The 24,271-nt window shown below is 35.9% G+C and overlaps 1 protein-coding gene across 1 annotated transcript in view; it reads right to left on the reverse strand.

The window, feature by feature from the left end:
• Positions 1–10,163: 10,163 nt before the first annotated feature.
• The window catches only part of LOC123524908 (origin recognition complex subunit 1-like), a 50,477-nt gene continuing 36,369 nt past the window's right edge, over positions 10,164–24,271 (reverse strand). Inside the window, exons 9-15 of the mRNA XM_045303520.2 lie at positions 24,114–24,215; positions 23,490–23,661; positions 23,081–23,185; positions 22,317–22,466; positions 19,021–19,310; positions 17,475–17,599; positions 10,164–13,672 (exon numbers count right to left, since the gene is read on the reverse strand). Of these exons, the coding sequence (XP_045159455.2) occupies positions 13,506–13,672; positions 17,475–17,599; positions 19,021–19,310; positions 22,317–22,466; positions 23,081–23,185; positions 23,490–23,661; positions 24,114–24,215 (1,111 nt within the window). The 3' untranslated portion in view covers positions 10,164–13,505. The remainder of the gene's footprint in view (positions 13,673–17,474; positions 17,600–19,020; positions 19,311–22,316; positions 22,467–23,080; positions 23,186–23,489; positions 23,662–24,113; positions 24,216–24,271) is intronic.

Here is a 24,271-nt window from a genome sequence, read left to right on the forward strand (position 1 = left end):
TGATCGCAGTCATTTTGACTTAAGGGCATAGGCATTCTGAACTTGATTCAAAGACATTCTGAATAAAGGTCACAGTTATTCTGACTTGTGATCACAGTCATTTTGACTTAAAGACATAGGCATTCTGAACTTGATTCAAAGACATTCTGAATAAAGGTCACAGTTATTCTGACTTGTGATTGCAGTCATTTTGACTTAAGGGCATCGCAGTCATTTTGACTTAAGGGCATAGGCATTCTGAACTTGATTCAAAGACATTCTGAAAAAAGTCACGGTTATTCTGACTTGTGATCGCAGTCATTTTGACTTAAGGGCATTGGCATTCTGAACTTGATTCAAAGACATTCTGAATAAAGGTCACAGTTATTCTGACTTGTGATCGCAGTCATTTTGACTTAAGGGCATAGGCATTCTGAACTTGATTCAAAGACATTATGAATAAAGGTCACAGTTATTCTCACTTGTGATCGCAGTCATTTTGACTTAAGGGCATAGGCATTCTGAACTTGATTCAAAGCCATTCTAAATAAAGGTCACAGTTATTCTGACTTGTTAAGGGCATAGGCATTCTGAACTTGATTCAAAGACATTCTGAATAAAGGTCACAGTTATTCTCACATGTGATCGCAGTCATTTTGACTTAAGGGCATAGGCATTCTGAATTTGATTCAAAGACATTCTGAATAAAGGTCTCAATTATTCTCACTTGTGATCGCAGTCATTTTGACTTAAGGGCATAGGCATTCTGAACTTGATTCAAAGATATTCTGAATAAAGGTCACAGTTATTCTGACTTGTGATCGCAGTCATTTTGATTTAAGGGCACAGGCATTCTGAAATTATTAGTCCCAGTTATTCTGAATAAAGGTCAGACAATCTGACGGAAGGTCTCTCATGCGTTTTGACTTAAGATCGTAATCATTGACTTAAGAGCATAGGTATTATGAATTATTGTCAGGTAGAATCAACAAAAAGTAAAATTCTCTAAGTAAATTCTAAATATTTACTAATTGTACATAATGTTAAAATATAAATTGAATATGAATTTCGCTAAAACGCATCATGTTTTATCTAGAATGTATTTTTTTCTGGGAAGACATCCCCCTATCACCCTTAGAACAGTGACTTCTACTTTCATTACGGTTCAGCTACGCCTTTAACACTGGTGTACATTCTAAATTGTACAATAGCTATCACGGGTCTACACTTCATTTTGACGAATAAAAAACATAAAAAGTCCAGATAAAAACCAATTTGCATCTATAATGTGAACATTTTCTGTGGAAGCATACCATACACTCCTTGGACAGTGGCCTACAATTCCATTTTAGCCTAACTAAACCCTTGAATTATAAATTTCAAGCCCTAGGTCTTGTGATTCAAAGTTGCATTTGTATTGTAGTATAATAAAACATTGCTAATTACAATGTAAATTATATTTTATCACACGTTACAATATAAAATGCTTACACTGTTTATTCTTAACTTCATTTTGTAAAACAGTTTCAATAAAGATTTTTAATAAAACACATCTCAAAATAAAACAACTATTGAGTTATCACATTCATTCTTGTTGTGAGACACAAAATTTAACATTGACTAAAAATTTACAATCATTAAACATGTTCAAAAATTCTCAAACCACCATTAGAACAGATTCCAAGCTTATCAAATTGGTCAGTGCCATTAATTCACATTTTCTGATTCTTAATGGGACATCATGCTGACAAGACAATAAGCCTGAAAGTTCCAAATCAAAATTGATTCTCCAGCTACCCCTTGTCCTAGAACTGTAATTTTCTTTTCTTAGGCGTTAAGGTAAACGTACAAACAGCGCTCCTCATTGTTGGAACTTAAGTATTACCGTTCAGAAACCATTCTTCCGAATAAAGGACTTCTGAATAAACTCGAAGTATACCAAAAAAGACTTCTTAAACAGTTATAATTTTAATATAACACTTCTGATGTAGCAGTGTATACCATACGGGCTTTCTACCTGTAGAAGCACACATTGATAAAATAGCGCTTGTACTGTTCAACAACATCTGTCTACAACCTGAGAAAGCAGTAGAATAGAGGGTGAAAGCGTTTATTCTGGAAATATAATTTGCTGGATCCTGGGGAGTTATTAGATAATCATGTTCAAAACAAAGAGCTATATGTTAGACTTTTTTACATAAAATGACAACATCGTTAAAAAACATAGTGTACTGGTCAGAAACCCAAGCAATCCTTGCGTGTATCGGTGCTATACACCGGGCACGTTAAAGAACCAAGGGGCCTATTAAACAAGAGGGCCAAGATGACCCTAGGTCGCTCACCTGAGAAACACACCATAACAGTGTAAACATGTTTGACCTAGTGATTTCATGGAAAAAAATATTCTGACCAATTATCATTAAAATTGAAGCAAAAATCTTGAGTTTAAATAAGTATTTTCCTTGATTCGAACTGTGACCTAATTTTTGACCCCAGAGTACGAGACCCATATTCGAACTTGACCTAGATTTCATCAAGACTATCATTCTGACCAAATTTCATGAAGATCAATTGAAAAATACAGCCTCTATCGTATACACAAGGTTTTTCTTTGATTTGACCTAGTGACCTACTTTTTGACCCAAGATGATCCATTTTCGAATTCGGCCTAGATTTCATTAAGGTTATCATTTTGGACTTAATTTCAGGAAGATCAATTGAAAAATACAGCCTCTATTGCATATACAAGCTTTTCCTTTGATTTGACCTAGTGACCTAGTTTTTGATCCCAGAGGACCCATATTAGAACTTGGCCTAGATTTCATCAAGTAAATCATTCTGACCAAAATTCATGAAGATTAATTGAAAAATACAGCCTCTATCGCATACACAAGGTTTTTCTTTGATTTGACCTAGTGACCTAGTTTTTGACCCCAGACGACCCATTTTCGTACTCGGCCTAGATGTCATCAATATAATCATTCTGACCAAAATTCATAAAGATTAATAGAAAAATACAGCCTCTATCGCTTACACAAGGTTTTTCTTTGATTTGACCTAGTGACCTAGTTTTTGACCCCAGATGACCCATTTTCAAACTCAGCCTAGATTTCATCAATAAAATCATTCTGACCAAAATTCATGAAGATTAACTGAAAAATACAGCCTCTATCGCATACACAAGGTTTTTCTTTGATTTGACCTAGTGACCTAGTTTTTGACCCCAGACGACCCGTTTTCGTACTCGGCCTAGATGTCATCAAGATAATCATTCTGACCAAAATTCATAAAGATTAATAGAAAAATACAGCCTCTATCGCTTACACAAGGTTTTTCTTTGATTTGACCTAGTGACCTAGTTTTTGACCCCAGATGACCCATTTTCAAACTCAGCCTAGATTTCATCAATAAAATCATTCTGACCAAAATTCATGAAGATTAACTGAAAAATACAGCCTCTATCGCATACACAAGGTTTTTCTTTGATTTGACCTAGTGACCTAGTTTTTGACCCCAGATGACCCATTTTCGAACTCGGCCTAGATTTCATCAAGGTAATCATTCTGACCAAAATTCATGAAGATTAATTGAAAAATACAGCCTCTACCGCATACACAAGGTTTTTCTTTGATTTGACCTAGTGACCTAGTTTTTGACCCCAGATGACCCACTTTCAAACTTGGCCTAGATTTTATCAAGGTAATCATTCTGACCAAATTTCATGAAGATCAGTTGAAAAAAAAAACAGTCTCTATCGCATACACAAGGTTTTTCTTTGATTTGACCTAGTTTTTGACCCCAGATGACCCATTTTCGAACTCGGCCAAGATTTCATCAAGTTAATCATTCTGACCAATTTTCATGAAGATTAATTGAAAACTAGAAAATGCTTTTGTAAAAAAGCGCATGTCTCCCCAATGCAAAGTCCTATAGGCAAGAAGTCAATAGGGGTCAGGAGCAAAAATCAAAGAGACACTGATGGTTGGCTGCAATAGGGATCATCTACTCGGCATGTCCAGTCATCCCGCTAAATTTCAACACTCTTGGCCTAGTGGTTCTCAAGTCACTGTTCAGGCTCCTGTGACCTTGACCTTTGATCAAGTGACCTCAAAATAAATAGGGGTCAACTACTCTGCATGTCCAGTCATCCTATTAAGTTTAAACATTGTAGGTCAAGTGGTTCTCAAGTTATTTCCAAAAAATGATTTTACATGAACAGGCCACTGTGACCTTGACCTTTAACAGACTGACCCCAAAATCAATAGGGGTCATCTACTCTGCATGTTCAATCATCCTATGAAGTTTCAACATTCTGGGTCAAGTGGTTCTCAAGTTACTGATCAGAACTGGTTATCAATGTTCAGACCCCTGTGACCTTGACCTTTAACGGAGTGGCCCCAAAAACAATAGGGGTCATTTACTCTGCATGAACAATCATCCTATGAAGTTTCAACATTCTGGGTCGAGAGGTTCTCAAGTTATTGATTGGAAATGGTTTTCCATGTTCAGGCCCCTGTGGCCTTGACCTTTAACAGAGTGACCCTAAAATCATAAGGGGTCATCTACTCTGCATGACCAATCATCCTATGAAGTTTCATCATTCTGGGTCAAGTGGTTCTCAAGTTACTGACCGGAAATGGTTTTCAATGTTTGGGCCCCTGTGACCTTGACCTTTCACAGAGTGACCCCAAAATCGTTAGGGGTCATCTACTCTGCATGACCAATCATCCTATTAAGTTTCAACATTCTGGGTCAAGTGGTTCTCAAGTTATTGACCGGAAATGGTTTTCAATGTTCAGGCCCCTGTGACCTTGACCTTTAATGGAGTGACCCCAAAATCGATAGGGGTCATCTACTCTGCATGTACAATCATCCTATGAAGTTTCAACATTCTGGGTCAAGTGGTTCTCTAGTTATTGATCGGAAATGGTTTTCCATGTTCAGGCCCCTGTGACTTTGACCTTTGATGGAGTGACCCCAAAATCAATAGGGGTCAATTACTCTTTATGACCAATCATCCTATGAAGTTTCAACATTCTGGGTCAAGTGGTTCTCTAGTTATTGATTGTAAATGGTTTTCAATGTTCAGGCCCCTGTGACCTTGACCTTTGACGGAGTGACCCCAAAATCAATAGGGGTCATCTACTCTTCATGATCAATCATCCTATGAAGTTTCAACATTCTGGGTCAAGTGGTTCTCTAGTTATTGATCGGAAATGGTTTTCAATGTTCAGGCCCCTTTGACCTTGACCTTTGACGGAGTGACCCCAAAATCAATAGGGGTCATCTACTCTTCATGACCAATCATCCTATGAAGTTTCAACATTCTGGATCAAGTGGTTCTCTAGTTATTGATCGGAAATGGTTTTCAATGTTCAGGCCCCTGTGACCTTGACCTTTGACGGAGTGACCCCAAAAACAATAGGGGTTGTCTACTCCAGCAGCCCTACAACCCTATGAAGTTTGAAGGTTCTAGGTCAAATGGTTCTCTAGTTATTGCTCGGAAATGAAGTGTGACGTACGGACGGACGGACGGACAGGGCAAAAACAATATGTCTCCTGGGGGAGACATAAATACAGCCTCTATCGCATACAACAAGGTTTTTCTTTGATTTGACCTAGTGACCTAGTTTTTGACCCCAGATGACCCACTTTCAAACTCGGCCTAGATTTCATCAAAGTCATCATTCTGACCAAATTTCATGAAGATCAGTTGAAAAAAACCAGTCTCTATCGCATACACAAGGTTTTTCTTTGATTTGACCTAGTGACCTAGTTTTTGACCCCAGATAACCCATTTTCAAATCGAGGTAATCATTCTGACCAATTTTCATGAAGCTCAGTTGAAAAATACAGCCTCTATCGCATACACAAGCTAAATGTTGACAGACAGACAGACGACAGACGCCGGACATCGAGTGATCAGAAAAACGCTCAGGTGAGCTTAAAAGATCGAGGGTCTGGTACCCGGATTCCCTTGTATCTGAATATCCATCTCTTCAACAATCTGCACCTGTCAGACACTTGTACATAGCACAGTTTATATAAAAAGGAAAAACTACCTCTCCGGAGGATGCGCCTATACAAGAAGTGGAAATTACCTGAACAATACAATACAATACAATACAATACATGGCCGCAAACTTTATTTGTAACATCACTGTAAGGTCCGCTAAATTTTGTTCAGTTTTGGACTCTTGGCCCCTTTTATGGGCTGCATGAGAAAAAACAAAAAAAAATTGACCTGTAGCATAACAGTAAGTCCCATGTTGGCACTTTACCCCTTTTAGAAGCCACTAGAGCTTAAAATAGAAATAAACAACCAGTATATCAATATAAGGTCCTCTCCAAATATTTTTCCAATGATGACATTTAGCCTCTTTTAGTGGCTGCTACAGCTAACAAGAGGCCCTAATGGACCTAAGTCTCTCACCTGAAGAAAACCTTAATCATCTGATTTTGCTTCTAACTAGGTTTGGTGAGTCCTTTAAGCTGTTTATTAAAACAAGTTATTTCAAGGTTTTTCTACATTTTGCTGTCACGTACCAAAAATGCATACCGGTAACCATCCAAAGAAATCATTTAGAAGTATTTCTATTTTACTCTAGTGGCCTCTAAAAGGGCACAAGTGCCCCAATTTGGGATAAGCTTATAGACCTTATAATGATGTTACAGACCAAGTTTGATGAAGATTCATGAGAAAAAGTATGTTAAAGGTATTTCTATTTTTAGCTCTAGTGGCCCCTTAAAGTGGCCAATTGCCCCAAACTGAACAAACATGTAAAAGGACCTAAATAATAATTATAATGATGCTACAGACAAGGTTTGATGGAGACCCATCGATCAGCTCATCAGGTCATTGGAAGGCATTTCTATTTTTAACTCTTGCGGCCCAGTTCCCTGCCCCCCCCACCCCCACTCTCCCACAATTGAACAAAGTTTGGAGAGGACATTATAATGATGCTACATACAAAGTTTGATGAAGATCCATCTAGTAGTTCATAAGAAGAAATCAAAAGCTATTTTTATTTTTAGACCTAGCTGACTGCCCCCATTTGAGAGAGGACTTTATAATGATGCTACAAACTATGTTTGACGAAGATCCATCAAAGAAGTCATTTAAAGGTATTTCCATTTATAGCTGTAGTGGCCCCAAAAAGGGGCCAAGTGCCCCAATTTGAATGCCTCCGTGGCCGAGTGGTTAAGGTCGCTGACTTCAAATCACTTGCCCCTCATCGATGTGTGTTCAAACTTGACCTAAAGATCATAAAGATTAACATTCTGACCAAGTTTCACGAAGATACAATCATAAAGTTTCATTAAGATTGGACCAAAATTGTGACCTCTAGTGTTAAAAAGCTTTTCCTTTGATACGACCTGGTGACCTAGTTTTTGATCCCAGATGACTATATATCGAACTCGTCCAAGATTTTATTGAGGGTAACCCTCTGACCAAGTTTCATTAAGATTGGGCTAAAATTGTGACCTCTAGTCTCATGATGGTGAACAATTGTGCCAAGTTACATCAAAATCCCTCCATGCATGAAAAAGAAAAGATCCGAACAGTCATTCTTGTATCTGACCTTTGACCTCTAAGTTACATCAAATCCCTTCATGCATGAAAAAGAAATGCTCCGGACAAAGTCATTATTGAATTTGACCGTTGACCTCTAAGTGTGACCTTGATCTTTCAGATAGGAACCTGGGGTTTGAGCATGACACTCCATCTCACTGAGGTTAACATTCATGCTAAATATAAACATGCATGTCAAAGTTATGGTCCGGACGAACAAATCCAGATGGACGTATGCACATACACAGAACAGCCATTTGGACAACTATATCTTTGCTTCCGCCAGTGGGCTCGACAAAAATTTGGAAGGACCTTATAATGATGCTACAGACCAAGTTAAATGAAGATCAATCAAGCGGTTCATAAGAAGGAATTTTTAAAATCTTTTCTATTTTTAGCTCTAGTGGCCTCAAAAAGGGGCCAGGTGCCCCCATTTCAACAAACTTTGGCAGAGACCTTATAATCATGCAACAGAATTCCATCATACCTATTAAATGAATGGACTCTTGCTATGATCCAGAAAGACCTGATAATATAACAACACCGATTCCCAAGTATGGAGACATTCTACTGCCAACACAGCACTTACAGACTGCTGTTGTTACAGTTTATACACCCTTTGGAAGCACAGAATGCAACCTGAAAGTTGTTTTAGCAAACTCGGTTTTCTAGTTTGTTCATGAGCGATACACCCCTCCAGAATCTGCTTAAGCGGAATTTTATTACAACTGCCTTTGTCTGCTTTTATTTGTCCAGTATGGAACTGCCTTTATGTAGAATAATTATCTCGAAATTGTCTTGATATGACAATGTTGTCTTAACAACTAGTCTTATTTATGTGTATACATTTCTCAAAAGAGTGCCAGACTATCACAAAATATGCCCGTCTAAATATTCAGGTATGTAAATTCAAGGGCCATAATCCAAGTGCCTGGGGCGATTTGGCTGGTTATCGAACTTGCCCGAGATATTATGTCCACAAACATTGTCAGCAAGTTTGGTGAAGATCGGGCGAAACTGCTCGACTCGAGCGGATATGCTTTGGACGCCGCCCGCCACCCTGGGTGTTCACATTACACCCCGCTCTTTCAGAGATGGGCGTATAACAAGAGCACCGCCTTGCGGGTGCTGACGCTCATCTGATTTTTTTTTGTATAATAGAAATATTGTCCTACCCATGATTTTCTAAGTCTAAAAAGGGCCATCACTCTTGCAAAAAGCAGGATAGAGTTATGTTTCTTGACGTACAGTGTCCACTTATGATGGTGAAAAACTGTTGCAAGTTTTAAAGCAATAGCTTTGATAGTTTATGAGAAAAGCTGACTTAAACATAATATTCAACCAAGAAAATGATTTTTCTAAGTCCAAAAGGGGCAATAATTATTGCAAAAAGTAGGATGGAGTTATGTTGCTTGCTGTACAGGGTCAGCTTATGATGGTGAACAAGTGTTGAAAGTTTTAAAGCAATAGCTTTGATAGTTTAAGAGAAAAAGTTGACCTAAACATAAAACTTAACAAAGAAATCTGATATTTTCTAAGTCCAAAAGGGGCCATAAATCTTGCAAAAAGCAGGATGGAGTTATGTTTCTTGCTGTACAGGGTCAGCTTATGATGGTGAACAAGTGTTGCAAGTTTTAAAGCAATAGCTTTGATAGTTTAGGATAACAGCTGACCTAAACATGAAACTTAACCAAGAAAACTGATTTTCTAAGTCCAAAAGGGGCAATAATTCTTGCAAAAGCAAGATGGAGTTATGTTTCTTGATGTACAGGGTCTGCTTATGATGGTGAACAAGTATTCCAAGTTTCAAAGCAATAGCTTTGATAGTTTAGGAGAAAAGTTGACCTAAACATAAAACTTAACCAAGAAATCTGATATTTTCTAAGTACAAAAGGGGCCATAAATCTTGAAAAAAGCAAGATGGAGTTATGTTTCTTGCTACACAGGGTCAGCTTATGATGGTGAACAAGTATTCCAAGTTTCAAAGCAATAGCTTTGATAGTTTAGGAGAAAAGCTGACCTAAACATAAAACTTAACCAGGCAACGCCGATGCCGACGCCGACGCCGACAACCGCTCAAGTGATGACAATAACTCATCATTTTTTTTCAAAAAATCAGATGAGCTAAAAATGACAATTCAAAATCTCACAGCAACCGATATGTTCTGTCATTTTTGGCTTAAATACCACAGGCTTAATTTTACCCATTTTTACACGTGTTTGTTAGGATCTAGATTCGTGAACTGACACTATCCTTAGAAACATAAATTTTATGGTTTTGGTCAGAACGTTTATTTCATTGGGTATGAATTCATGGAGACAAAATTAAAGGGGTTACTTTGGATCTAGTTTCATGAACTGAGACGATCGCTAGAAACATATTTCATGGTTTTGGTCAGAACATTATTTCATGGGGTATGAATTCATGGAGATAAAATTAAAGGGATTATTTTGTGCTTGTTGGTATTTAGTTTCCTAGATGGACATGATCCTTAAATACATATGAACTGGTCCCACACAAACATCAATGACTTCACCGTAAGCAAGTGAAAAATACAGTTGCCAAGTAACTAACAGTGCATAAGATCTAAATGAAAACAAGAGAACAAACTTTAAAACATATAAAAGTTTATTCCATTTTAATGTATAATAAAATAAAGTTGATGTAATGAATGTAAATATACAATTAAAAAAAATAAATACAAGTGTGCCAGGCAGGTTCTATGAAAGATTCCTACCTGTGCAAAATACAAGCCGAATGGGAAGACATTACAAATTGGAGAGGACAGCTCTATGTGTCTTCCATCAATCTAATATTAACAAATTGCTGGACTCAACCATTAGATCTTGCCCACAAAAGGATTCGTGCAATCCCAAGGAATGATACTTATTACAAAATGAGGACATTAAAATGTCTTGTCATTTCAGTTTCAGTTAAAGACATTGACCAGACAATTTTTATTTTAGTCTCTAAATATCTACAACCAGCAAACACAACACAGTTCCATCACTGATTTTTTTTTTAGAACTTAGGCATATCATTATGTTGACTAGACTTTCAAACTACATATGCAAGCCATATTAAAACATTTAATGACAAAAATCCAAGAAAAGTCTACAGATGGATAGATAAGGATAAGCCCAAAATAAAAAAAAAATATGTGGTTCAGGTCGGTTTTCTGAAATCATCTCATTTTCATGTGTGCTTCTTTACCTGCTTAACTGAAAGATTGTACTATTTAAACCATGTAGCATGTATATTCCTTTCTCCTATGCTTGCTTTGTTGAATTAAATAAAAAATAAATGATGAATAAGATTGTCCTTAAACAAATTTTTATTAACATTCAGTGAATTGGATTGTCCTTAAACAGATTTTTATTAACAATCAGAGAATTAAGCAAGAATATGATGATTGGAAGAGAAAGTCATCTTACACAAATAAAATATGTTGCACTTCATCATCATTTATAGTAATGGTGATACATTATGGCATTGCATAGGGGTAGGGGGGTGAGTGGGGGAGGGTAGAGAAAGTAAAAGACTGTCAGATTTCCTAGGCTACTCAATCCACCTAGTGGAAGCACTTGAATAAATAAAATAAAGTTGAATGTTTCAATTACTGTAAGTCTTGAAGAAGTTGAGTCAATCGTTTTCAACAATTTTTCCCAGCAATTTATGCTGCATCCCAAGAGTTCAACAACAATACCATTCTTTACATTGACGAGGATAGTACAGTAATACTTCCAAGTTCCAGACAGTCCGACTTAATACATTTATCATCTTAGTTTTATCTGCTGACAGAAGTCACCAGGATATTCCACTGTGCTACAGAAGGCGATAATTGAATAACATTTCACCTTTTAACAACAAATTGAAAATTAAAAGCTAGATAAACTTCAAACATATCAGGAGAAAGTATGCTTGAATGTTCATATCCAAAAAGATGTTATCTGAATTCTGAGTAATAACAGGTGCCCGCAAGCGGTGCTGTCCGTTGTTTGTAACTCTGTATTTTGGTAATTTAAACTTCATTCTCTTCCTTTTTATTATCTTAATTCAATGTTAGACAAATATAACCACAAAATGCAAAATAAACAAAACACATGTAATTTGAACAAACCTATTTTGTGTAAATTTCAACTCGAAATTTCGGCGTATAGTGATGTTTGCGGCCAGGCATTTTCAACTCAAGTTTTGGCCTTATAAAATCATTTTGACAAATTATTTATGAAACAATAACTAGGGCCTTGCATTTATAATTGATTCATTGAAAACTCGGTAAGTTTTTATAACTTTTTCGTTAAATTATCGGTTATTTTCATACTGATGTATGTTTTCAATTTTCAAGTTGGCGGCGACTTTTCATCGGAAAAAAGGAGGCAGTAAACAGTTTTCAGAGCTTCTCGACCTAGTCGCCTACCCAACTTTCAAAACCTCATAAAAAAAGTCTGTAACCACCCACCTGAAATAAAGATATTGCAACATTAACATGACTGTATGACTATCGTTACAAACCATCTGCAGTACATCTCTAATATCTAGTTTTCTGCTTACAAGACCTGAATTTTGTGCTCTCCCCATCGCGTAAACTGATGACGAAAAAAAATAAATTTACCAATTTTCAAATCGCTGTAGAAAATTCCCTGCAAATGATAGCCCCAACTGCTACACGGTTTCATACTCCAGTAACACTGTAAAATCTGAAAATAAGCTCAAATATATGTGCCATCCATACCGGTATTCCACTATTCCAGTTTTCCCCGAGGCCCCTGCTAAAATGACAACTCCACTTTAAGCTAGCTCAGCAGAGGCATGTATTCGCATCTGCAAGTCATTACGTCATAATTTCAAGATCAAGAACTAATTTTCTTTAAATAAGTGAAACTCAATTCTAGCCACTGAAACTTCTAGCAGTTATTATTATTTTAAAGTTCAAATATGCACTTCAATCCGTAAATTGCCTCTTATTTGTAAATCTGACCCTGGCCAATTCGACACTAACAGCTGAAAACTGTTTACTGCCTCCAAAGTACGGCTTTGTATAAATTTACAAATCGAAATGCAGGACATTCTCATCCATCGGAGGTTCGTCAAACTCTCGAGTTCACCCGGGAAACTGGTAGCGAGAATTGACGCGGGAGTGAAGACAGCGGTCAATTTTTATGACTTTGGTATCATAATTGTTTTGTACTAAAAAATATTCGTACCCAAAAAATCGGAAAAATATTGTTAGGGTCGGTGGGTAAAATTAGGGTCAGTCGGGTTCCCTGAACCACACATTTTTTATTTTGGCCTAATAACCAAGCTACAAGTTCTGCGTAAGCAGTGAAAACTTTCTACAAGGAATCTTGGAACTTGTATTGCTATATCTGATTGCATCAAAAGAAATTTTGTTTGTGAGGAATAATGTTGACAACTGACCATAACGTCATTAAATCAAGATGTCCACTTCATGGGACTGAAAAATAAAAATCCTAATTCAGTAGCACTGAAATATTTTTGCATCAGAATTTCCAACTCCATTCAAGTCCCAAAATCACTACCTCAACTGCACATCCTATGAATATATTTGATACTAATCATGATGCATGTTATCTAGATGTTACATCATTCTTCATGTTTTTTATCAGTATAAAAGAAATAACACCACTTAATACAACAAAAGTCACATTCCTGACTCTATGGAATCACCAGTTTTACTTTCATCTGCCAACATGTTGCTTCGTTCTAAGTAAACAGTTAAAACATCTACCGTCTAATTGTCCACTGTTCTTCATGCACCATGTCAGTTCTCTTCCATTATTGCACATTTGAATAGAAGAGCTCATATATCCAACTCCCTCTATTTTCAACTCACAGTTGGTCACTTCCCTCCATTTCTAACTGTTCGTATGGCATACCCTCTGTTTTTACTACTATTTTTATGAAAGCACTCGGATACTGTTGAGGTGTTCATATATTCTTTTGGTCTCTAAGAGCATAAATGATGTCATCCTGCGAGACATTGAGCCTCACTCTCATATTGAGGTCATGACGCGAATGTTCTGTTAAAAGCAGACGTATACTTCCCAATCGTGAACATATACCAGCCAGCTCACCTGTTGACGGGGGCTGCATACCTGAAGTTTACAAATTGCATAAATTTTAGATGAATCTTTACAATATTTATGTACATGACAGCTCTTCAATGTGGACTATAAATAATTTTATACCAATTATTCTAGGACAAACTACACTGGAACAAGACTGCACAAAAAAGTACTTTTAATATCAGCATTTTAAATTTATGGATTCCAACATTAAACCACTTTAGAAACACAAGACTTCCATAGGTCTTCAATTAATAATTTCTATTTTAGACAAATTTTCTAAGAATGCGTTCTATGTAACTCATGCTTGATTAGAAAGAATGCATATTCGCATAACATGCTTAGTAAAACATACTACAGAAATGAGTCACAAAATTCATCAAAATATGGACTTTTGCCTCATGTACTGATCAAATCTGCGATTATTTATCATTAAAATGATTTTCAATGTATTCTTTATTGTCAGTTGAAAATTTTAAAGTCAAAACTGCCTATACTCATGTTTCCTTAACAGTTTCCAAAATGAGCCTAAAGTTTAGATTTCTTTGAAAATATTTCAGACATCCCAACTTTTTCTGAATGCCAAGTGGGAGTTTTTGCTTTCCAAAGTGGGAGATTGAGGTGTTCAAGTGGGAGATTTTATACCGCAGTAATAATGTTCATGATAACGAAGCTTTTAACAAATCTAATGATAATATAAACTTATTTGCCCTTATAAAATCGCTAGTCTTAAAAAAAATTCACTTGTCTATATCTTATTATTCATGCATTTTTAATGTTTTGGAACAATAATATATGAAGCCTTCTGTGCAAAATTAAATAGTTATGGCACTTTAAGCACTATGTCTAAATTCAAAACACCACTGAGAATTAAACCTGCACTTTTATTTCTTTTGTTGGAAAGAAGACTCCCCAGGTGAATTTTACATGACAAACAGTACAAAATGTATATAGCTAAAAGAATAAAAGTTCAAGCAATAGAAAATTTACTGTTTTATTCTCATCCCTGTCAACCAGTATTTAAAACCCCTGGCTCAAATACTTTTATTGATCAAAATCCTGTTATCCAAAATTGAATGTCCGGGTATTGTTACACTTTAGTAGATTTGCCTAAATCTCCATTTAAAAGGATGTGTTTGACAAATTGTTATGATGCAAAGACAGTTTAACAGCATTTGATAGTAAGTGATATTAAAATTTACCATGACATTTCCTCTTATCAAAATGATTTTAAGAGAAATGTTTTTTAAAACCTAGCAGGTTGACTCGGCGACCATCTACTTTCGATTTCAAAAAGTTACAGAAAAAGGTAAAGCCAGTATAATTTCTAATCTAAATTTGATTGAATTTAATTAGATATCTAAAGTCTGGATTTTAATTTCAACTGTGACACATTAATCAACACCTGGCTTTGTTAAATCGTGTAATAAACAATAATCAGCACGGGTAGAATAAAGTGCGAAAATATCCGAAAGCTGTTGTTTACAGACTCGTCAGTAGTGATACAGTATCAGATAGGCGCAAAGAAGCGGATTATTTCATAATTTTTGTGTGTTTATGTTGTTTTGTTGTTGTTTTTTTTAATCGGGAGATTGAGACTTCTGATGGGGTGATCGGGTTTTACAACCAGAATCGGGAGAAACCCGATCGGATCGGGAGAGTTGGGATGTCTGATATTTAACAAAACATGTTGTTTTGTGTTAAACTTATGATGCGATAGAGCATGATACTTCAAAATTTCTTTTTGTGTCCTAGAATCACAAGTTATGTGCCTTGAGACAGAAAACAAGTCAAAAGTATCCATGTCTACATATTTAAAAGAAAGCTTTGAATGCTTTTAGGAACTACAGTTGATAGTAAAGGGATTTTCATCAATACTGATCTCATATATCCAATTTATCATGGGCCAGAAATCGTGATTTAAACACTAAATTCTTCACTCTGTTTTCACACATGAATGATTTCAAAATTAAATATATAGCAATTCTATGTCTCAGGTGTACAATCATTTTGTTTTTAAAAATACCGCTTCCAATATTCACTATGATTTAATAGAAGTGTTGCTTGTTTAAAGCAGTTCAGTGCAGATACTTGCACCAGTACCAGTGATTTGTCCGGAAAAAGCTCGGTATTTGGTCAAAGGGGAATAAAATTCTTGTACTCAATTTCAGACTTTGAAGAAATTTTCTGAGGGATAGAGGTCTATTAAAGGCCTCCACTACAGCTGAAAAAGGTCGGATACTGTATTCTGCAGAAGACTGAAATACTGATTCTTGGAAGGGTATCACTACAGTAACACACTAGGACCCAATAATTCGGCAAAAAGATATATCCGGCAAAAAGTTAAGGATGTTAATAAGAAGCAAATAATTTTATTAGTCAAAATCAATTTAACAGAAAACAAATGTTTAATTAAAGAGTACATAATAAATGTATGATACTTTGATCCTGACTAAAGAATTTATTTTGAATGGGATATGCTTACTGTAATAAGCTTAGCTTTTAAAATTAAATGCAGTTAATTGAAATGTGAGCTTGAAGTTTAACTGGAACGAAATATTGTCTTTGAGTGGTTGCTGTTTAACATGTACATTTGAACTAAAAGAACAGATGTCCTTAAGAGAACACAGGTAAGATATCGTGAACATGGCTGAGGGCAAGGTTTGTGCAGTCACAACTTAACATGTTGAAGGTTGTAACATTTAAAAAAAAAAAAAAAAAAAAAGAGGAATGGAAATATATGTATCTATAGATATAATTTTTTTTTATGTATATATTTATTTTTTAGGGGGTGGGGGTGCAGGGGAAGTGGAGAGGAAACAAAATTTCACATGTTGATTATAAATATTGATTGAAAAAAAAACGGGTAAAAGGGTGAAGTTGGGGGGGGGGGGGGGGCAGAGGATCATGACTGGGTGGAGAAGTGAGGTGGGGGAATGGTACAACTTGGAAGGTTTGAAAAAAATCTAAAATAAGAAATGATTTTTTTTTTTTTTTTTTTTTTTTTGGGGGGGGGGGGGGGGGGTGTGACCAAGGCAAGTGGGTGACCAGGTGTGGGTGCGCAACTTCACGTTTATAATAAATGTTCACAGAAAAGAATGAAAGAAATTTAATGAAATTCTGCCAAATGGTAAGTTTGTTATGTTCAAATATGTGGATTTTTAGACAATTAAAGGGCAATAACTCTGAAGTTACAAAAGAAATCCGTACAAAATTGTCTGTGCACAACCACATTATGGTGATCTAAATTCTGTTTAAGTTTCATAGTTCTAGGTCAAATATATCAAAATTTATGATGCAGAAATTGCCATATTTATAGTACCCTATATAGTTAACACTAGAAATTTCTAAGGGCCATAACTCTGGTGTTACTTAGGCAATCTGACTGAAACTTGACGGGCCGCAAGTACTCATAGTGGTGAACATGTATATGAAGTTTTAAATAAATATTCCCAACCATTTCCTAGATATGGCTCCGGACGGAAAGACGGACGGACGGACAACACCAAAACTATATCCCAACTTTTGTCGGGGGATAACAAAGTTCATAAAATGCCAGTAATTAAAACAGAACTTTTAATCAAAAAAATGGATTTAAATTTCTCAGCTGTTAGATTTCTGTTCTAGAAAGAATTGCCAGCATTCTACACCTATTCATGTGTCTGACACCAGACAACTTTTGAATTCTGAAAGACCGAACTTCTACCAGAAATGACGAGTATTAGAAAGTGGATAAAAGATCTTGATTTCTGCAATTTACTTTTAACATGTTGTGACAGAGTATCTTAATTTTAAAGCTATTTTTATGTGAACTGAATATAAACCAGTATACCTTCCAGTCTACACAGTGATATATGTTGATTATACACTTTAGAGAAATCAGCTTCCTCCAATCCTAACCTCTGAAATTCTGCCACCACTGCTCTCAAAAATGTTTTCTCTTGATCAGAGGCATTTCTGTAAATACAAAACAAATTTAATACAGAAGGCATACCAAGGAGGATCAGTGACTGGTGACTGGAGTAACATAAAAAACTTCCAGTAAAGTTCAGATTCGTGGGGTAAGCATATGGCGACTTTCCATCTTCTGGTGGAGGAAAACCCCAGGCGCTCCTCTTTGCACTATTACATCACGGGCTATCACCTGGATTGAAACACCAACCTTCCGAATGCTAGCTGGATGGCTCCTTCACCAGAACATTCCTACTACCCTAGTGACGTTCGAACCAACATCTGTGATGGGCAAGTGACTCAGCCTTAAAGGTCCCGCGCGCAAAAACAGTTACAAAATATTACATAGACATTTGTATAATCAAATTATGTGCTGTAATTCAGACAGGCGATTACCAATGTTTTCTTTTTGAAAGAATTCAGTATGAAATTACAGAGGATATCATTTCAGTGTATCATCACAAATAACTTGAAAATTTGTTTTTCTAGAATACTTATATTTAGGTATTATTTTGGCTCGTTCATTTTATGTTAGGTTTTAGCATCACACAAAAACATGTACAGGTCATAAAGCAACTTTCCAGCTTCTCCCAGCGGAGTATATTATTTCAGGCATGAACCCAGGTAGAACCACTGACCTTCCTAAGTCAGCTTGAAGGTTTCCTCAAATGAAAGACTTCTACACCCCAAGCAAGTTTTCCAACCCACACCAATGAGGGGCAAGTGATTCAAAATCAGTGACCTTTTACCACTTGGCCAAGGAGAACTTTTACAACAAGAGTTCTGCATATTCAGTCAGGTTAGCTGATACTAAAGGCGTGTTTTCGCCTATAATGCACTTAACGGAAACTTGTGAACCCAGGTACTTCGATAAAACTGTCTTGTTAACATATTCAAGATATTCAAATTTCAAAAATGCAGGTTTTAATTTTATTACCACAAGGCCGGAGAATTTCAAATGCCAGTATTTTCTGACAGGGCCACATTTAAAAAAGTCTTTGTTTGCTGTCTCCCGACCCTACATTTTAAAGTTGGGTAGGTAGGTAGGCAATTTCTTTTCTTTCTTTTTTTTTTTTGGTGGGGGGGATTATACTTTCACCAGTAGATATATATGATTGTTTCATACAGAATATTTGTTCTGTAAAATTAAGACTAATCTGTATCTGTTGTATAAAAGGATAAAATTAAACAATACATTTTAAAACTTTCTTACTTATTATTTTGCTTACTTTAAAATCTATGCGGCACTTGCCATATTGCAACTTAAAAAAACAAACAAAAAAATTTGACTAGCATTGTCCAATAAAAACTTTTGGGGTGCAGCATTTTAAGTGGGTAGGTAGGAAAACAGCAAACAAACATATTTTTAATTTTGGCCCAGTATGTAAAGAAAACGCTAATTTTATTCTCTTAGAATGTCAACAAACCTGATAGCAACAATTTTTGGAGAGGAGAACATTTCCTGTAGAGCAGCGTCAACCTGGGTCATCCCGACTAGAACATTTTTCTTCTGTCTCTGAGATATAAGTTCAGCAATTTCTGTCGCTCTACGACAAATGTCCAATGCTCTGCGGGCATCCCCGGACAAAGCTGCGACCTTTCTAGCAGCTAACTGAATGGCATCCTCATCAAAAGCTTCCAATCCTCTCATTCTGGAGAGTACAATTGTCTGAAGCTGCTTGAACGTGTACGGCTGGAACGTCATTCTAGTTAAACCCTGTAAATTTTACATACAGTAAACTTGATATCAATTCATTATTAATAGCTTACAAAGTTATTATATATACTGTGGTGTAGCAACTTTGTAATACAAACAAACTAAACCTGAAATTATTCCTGATTACGGTTGCTTTATATTGTATTCTTTATAAATTTCTACCAACAAACATATTTTTAAATTGTGTTATGAGTTCAGTAGTAGACCAGACAACATTTATTGGATAAACATTTCAAGGATTGATATAAGTATCAACACAAATAGAACATCTTGCTTAACAAGATTTGGTATCGACAATTCTTAACGAATTTGGCTGAATTCCAGCTTTACTAGACATAAAATCTGTATTTTCCCCTCAGTATTGAAGACATAATAATGTTCATTATATACAGTCTAAATTCTCTTCATAATCTTCAATGACTACTAGGTAATACTTGAATGGTCCTCTTTTTAAGTAAAATGACCAGTCTGCAGTATCTAAACTTGAGCCATGCCTATTCACTTATAAATCTTAACTTCTGCAATATTATCATTGGTACTGTGGAAAGAATTGTAGTTCTACCGATATTACATCAACGTTATTTTGATACTATTGCAACAGTCTGTGGCACTTGCTCAAGCACTATTTTGAAGAAATTCTCTCTGTGGTGATTTTGTTTGTGGCGTCAATTTACATTGGCAACATCAAAATGACATTTAATATAACAACATGTCAGAGGGATAAAGTGGAAAGCTTTTTAGTTTAATATTTAGCTTAGCTTATAAGAAATTATGCTTCTGTGAACACAATAAACAAGAGGGTCATGATGACCCTGGATCGCTCACCTGAGTAATATGAGCTACATGTTTCAAATGTCAAACTGATGATAAAATATTAAGAAAGTCAGTAGGTCACATTCATGGTAAATGAAATTCAGTTTTACAATTAGTGTGCAAAACTTTGTATGTCATCAAAATTTCAAGGCTGTATCTTAAAAAACAAGAAAGTAGGTCAGTAGGTCAAGGTCACAGTCAAGTGACATCATATTACTTGGGGTCATCAGGTAATTATAATTAAACAGTCTTGGAAATAGGATCTGATGATTTTTTAAGTATTTTTCCTATAGAACTCACATAATAACTAAGTGACCCCAGGGCGGGGCCTCTTTCACCCCAGGGGCATAATTTGAAAAATTTTGGTAGAGGACTACTAGACAATGTATCATACCAAATATCAAAAGCCTAGGTCATATGGTTTCAGACAAGAAGATTTTTAAAGCTTTTTCCTGCATCAGTCTATATAAAACTGCGGACCCCCAGGGCAGGGCCTCTTTTCAACCAAGGGGTACAATTTGAACAATTTTGGTTGAGGACCATAAGACAATGCTACAAACCAAATATCAAAGGTCTAAGTGTTGTGGTTTCAGACAAGAAGATTTTTAAACTTTATATGTCTATGTAAAACTTGGGACCCCCGGGGCGGGGCCATATTTGACCCTTGGGGGATAATTTGAACATTCTTGGTAGAGGACAACTAGATGATGCTACATAACAAATATCAAAGCCCTAGGCCATGTGGTTTTGTACAAGAAGATTTTCAAAGTTTTCCCTATATAAGTCTATATAAACCATGTGACCCCTGGGGCGGGGCCATATTTGACCCTAGGGGGATAATTTGAACAATCTTGGTAGAGGACCACTAGATGATGCTACATACCAAATATCAAAGCCCTAGGCCATGTGGTTTTGGGCAAGAAGATTTTTAAAGTTTTTCCTTTCGGTTGCCATGGCAACCAGAGTTCTGCATGGAATTCAATTCTTTGAATAATTTTGAAAGGGGGCCACCCAAGGATCATTCCTGTGAAGTTTGGTGTAATTCTGCCCAGTGGTTTTCAAGAAGATTTTTTTAGAAATTGTTGATGCACGACTGATGACGGACTACGCACGACGGACATCAAGCGGTCACAATAGCTCACCTTGTCACTTCGTGACAGGTGAGCTAAAAATATTAGGGATGTCAACGGATATCCGGATATCCGGTTATTCGGTCACGGGTCCGAATATTCGGATCTAATTTAAGTATTCGAATATTCGGTAGTACTATACAGATTACTGAAATATTTATTTTCATGTTCATAGCATTATAATTTTTCGTCACGTAGATAGCGTGTCAAAACGTAATACACAGTCGCCATGGCGATGACACCTACCCGACAGGTGTGCGAAACATACTTGTCATCTTAGCTAGTCCTGTTTGATCAAACAATGCAATTATTGTCAATTAATAATTATGCATAATTTAAAACACGTGTTTACAAATCGTCGGCAAATATTGCGGCTTTAAAGAAAAGATGCAAGAGAGTGCAAAAGTGATAATTAGTGCACGTGCATTATATGCTCTTTTATTGACGACGGCTGTGACAAACATTTGCCGATAAATATCGGCGCTGCACTTGATAATGTGTTTGTGCATTTAAAGAAACAAATCCGTTTTTCATACCGAGTTTGCCATTATATAAAAGCCTATTTTTGAAAGAATATATTTTGGACCCGGACTAATATAACTAATTACATATTACTGACAGAAGGGATTCGAATCCTTCCAATTTGCATAATAAAACTAAACCGAAAGTAGAAAAATCTTGTCAGAGTTATCTTTCTTCCATTTCAAAATGGCGACCGCTAATTTATTGCAAGTACGACGGGTCCTAGAAAAACGTTATAAACCTTTATATAAATACGTTTAGGTCACCAGAAAAAAGAAGTTATATGCGGAACGAATATCCGGATATTCGTTCGGATGGTTGACCGAATATTCGGATACCAGTTTTGGTATTCGTTGACATCCCTAAAAAATATATCACTAGTTAGGAAAGTATCTGCCTTAAGTTAATAGAAAATAACTTTCACCAATGATGCATACCACTTGGACACTAACAATTGAAATCTATCGACAGTCTTATCATGCATCATTGATCTCAAATTGTAATAAGATTGTCTCGTACAGATAACAAGGTTTGAACTAACCAGTCTACTTGAGACTCGTTTCATCATGATCCTTTCTGGTAAATCCATTGTATTCGCTACAGCTAACACGATTAACCTTGCATGTTGTTTACTCGGCCAGTCAAACACGTTATACATCACATCTTGTTTTCTTGTCCAGAGAAGGTCCAACTATAATCCAATCAGACATTATTATGTAAATCAGCCACTACATCATCCTATCCACTATCACACATAAAATTCCAATAAATTAATACAGGAAGTATTAATGCTGAAACCCTATTACAATACATGCTAAATATGCTAATTGAAGGGTAGCAAATCATATTATACTACATCTCAATATCATTCAACTTTACCTTTCTATACAGGGGCAGTAAAAGGAAAGCAAAAATTCATAATCTCCAGTTCCAACTAGATCATATAGAAGAATTTAAAAAGTGTACACAAACATTTTAGTAACAACTTTCTAATTTTTTTTTATTGAATTTTAGTCATTTTCATTTGTTCTTTGGCGAAATTTTTAAGGTTAGAGGGAAACATTTACATTATGTCAGTCATGTATAAGAATGGTACATGGGCAACCAATATAGAAAATATACAATAGCATCTTCAAGTACGTAAATTTCTTTTCATGAGCTGACTAAGAAATCTTAAGGCTGTTATAAATTGCAACAATAAACAACATCCTTTGCTAAAATACATTATTTAGTTCACCTACATGAAAAGCCTGGGTTCAAATATTCCAAGAAATCTAAAGCTATCACTTATTCTTTTTGTCTTACCTCATCCACGAGTAAAACAACAGTCTCCCGTGAACTGGTACCACAGAATCTTCTGTTTAACAGATCAGCAGCATGATCTGGTGTTGCCTTTTGACCTGTAAGTTGCTGAAATGTATGCCAAAATCTAACAGATTTAACAGCTATTGTAAGATGGTCCTTCATTTTACAACCTCACCTAAAAATACAGACATATGGACTTTAGAGCTTGGCACAGAAAACATAGCATTTCAAAAGCCCAACATGAAATTTGTGTATGTCAGTACTTCTTTAAATCAAAGAAATAATAGTCACTTCTGATCTTCCGTGAAATCTCATATCAACCTCACCAAAATACCAAACACCAAAATGTTTAATAGGGAAAAGTGCAAGAGCTTCTTCGACATTTGATTAGTTACAAGATTAGTTTTACCTTCAGTATTTCTACGTAAGCTTGTCGAGGCTCTGTTAGTTTCATGCCATTGACCTCTAAGTATTTAAATGATGGCAATTCCCCGTCTTCATACCCCTGTGTGAGAGATCGTATCACCTCATGAACAGTCGCCGTCTTTCCTGTCCCTGGTACACCAGATATGTACATACAACTGAAACAATATTGTTCATTGTAAAAATATAACTAGCTTCCTTAATTGTCAAATTTTCTAAATTTATTCCAACTAAATTAAGAAGAACAGGAAAGAAACAGAGTTATCTCTAAAATGCCATCAGGTTTAATTTCTCATTCAAAGTTTGTTTTAATCATAGTTTACAATTAAGCAACACAATGCATTCAATCTTTCTAACAAAGAAGCATGAATCTGTTAACCCTTATCATGCTGAACACAATTGATTCTGCCTTTGCGAGCAGCGTAGATCATGATCTGCCCTGTTCGCCATTCAGTAGGTGTCTGTTTGGTATTCACCCCTTTAAACAGTTAATGGTACTATCCAAACTGAAAGATGGACAAGTTCATTAAAGAAATTTAGCAGGGTAAGGGTTAATAACAAAACTTATAAAATGTTTGCAAAACAAGGTAATATTTCACGCCATACTCACCCTCCAGTCCCATCTATAACTTTACCCTCAACAAATCTGTATATATCATCAAACTCATTCTCTCTACATGGTAAGGTATCCGGAACCGCGGACACATGCAACCTGTAATATTCATTTAGAGTTTATTCAAAGCAACTTTAACGGAAAATAGAAATTCA

This window comes from Mercenaria mercenaria, chromosome 3 (assembly GCF_021730395.1).
Source record: "Mercenaria mercenaria strain notata chromosome 3, MADL_Memer_1, whole genome shotgun sequence".
NCBI classification, from domain to species: Eukaryota; Metazoa; Mollusca; class Bivalvia; order Venerida; family Veneridae; genus Mercenaria; species Mercenaria mercenaria.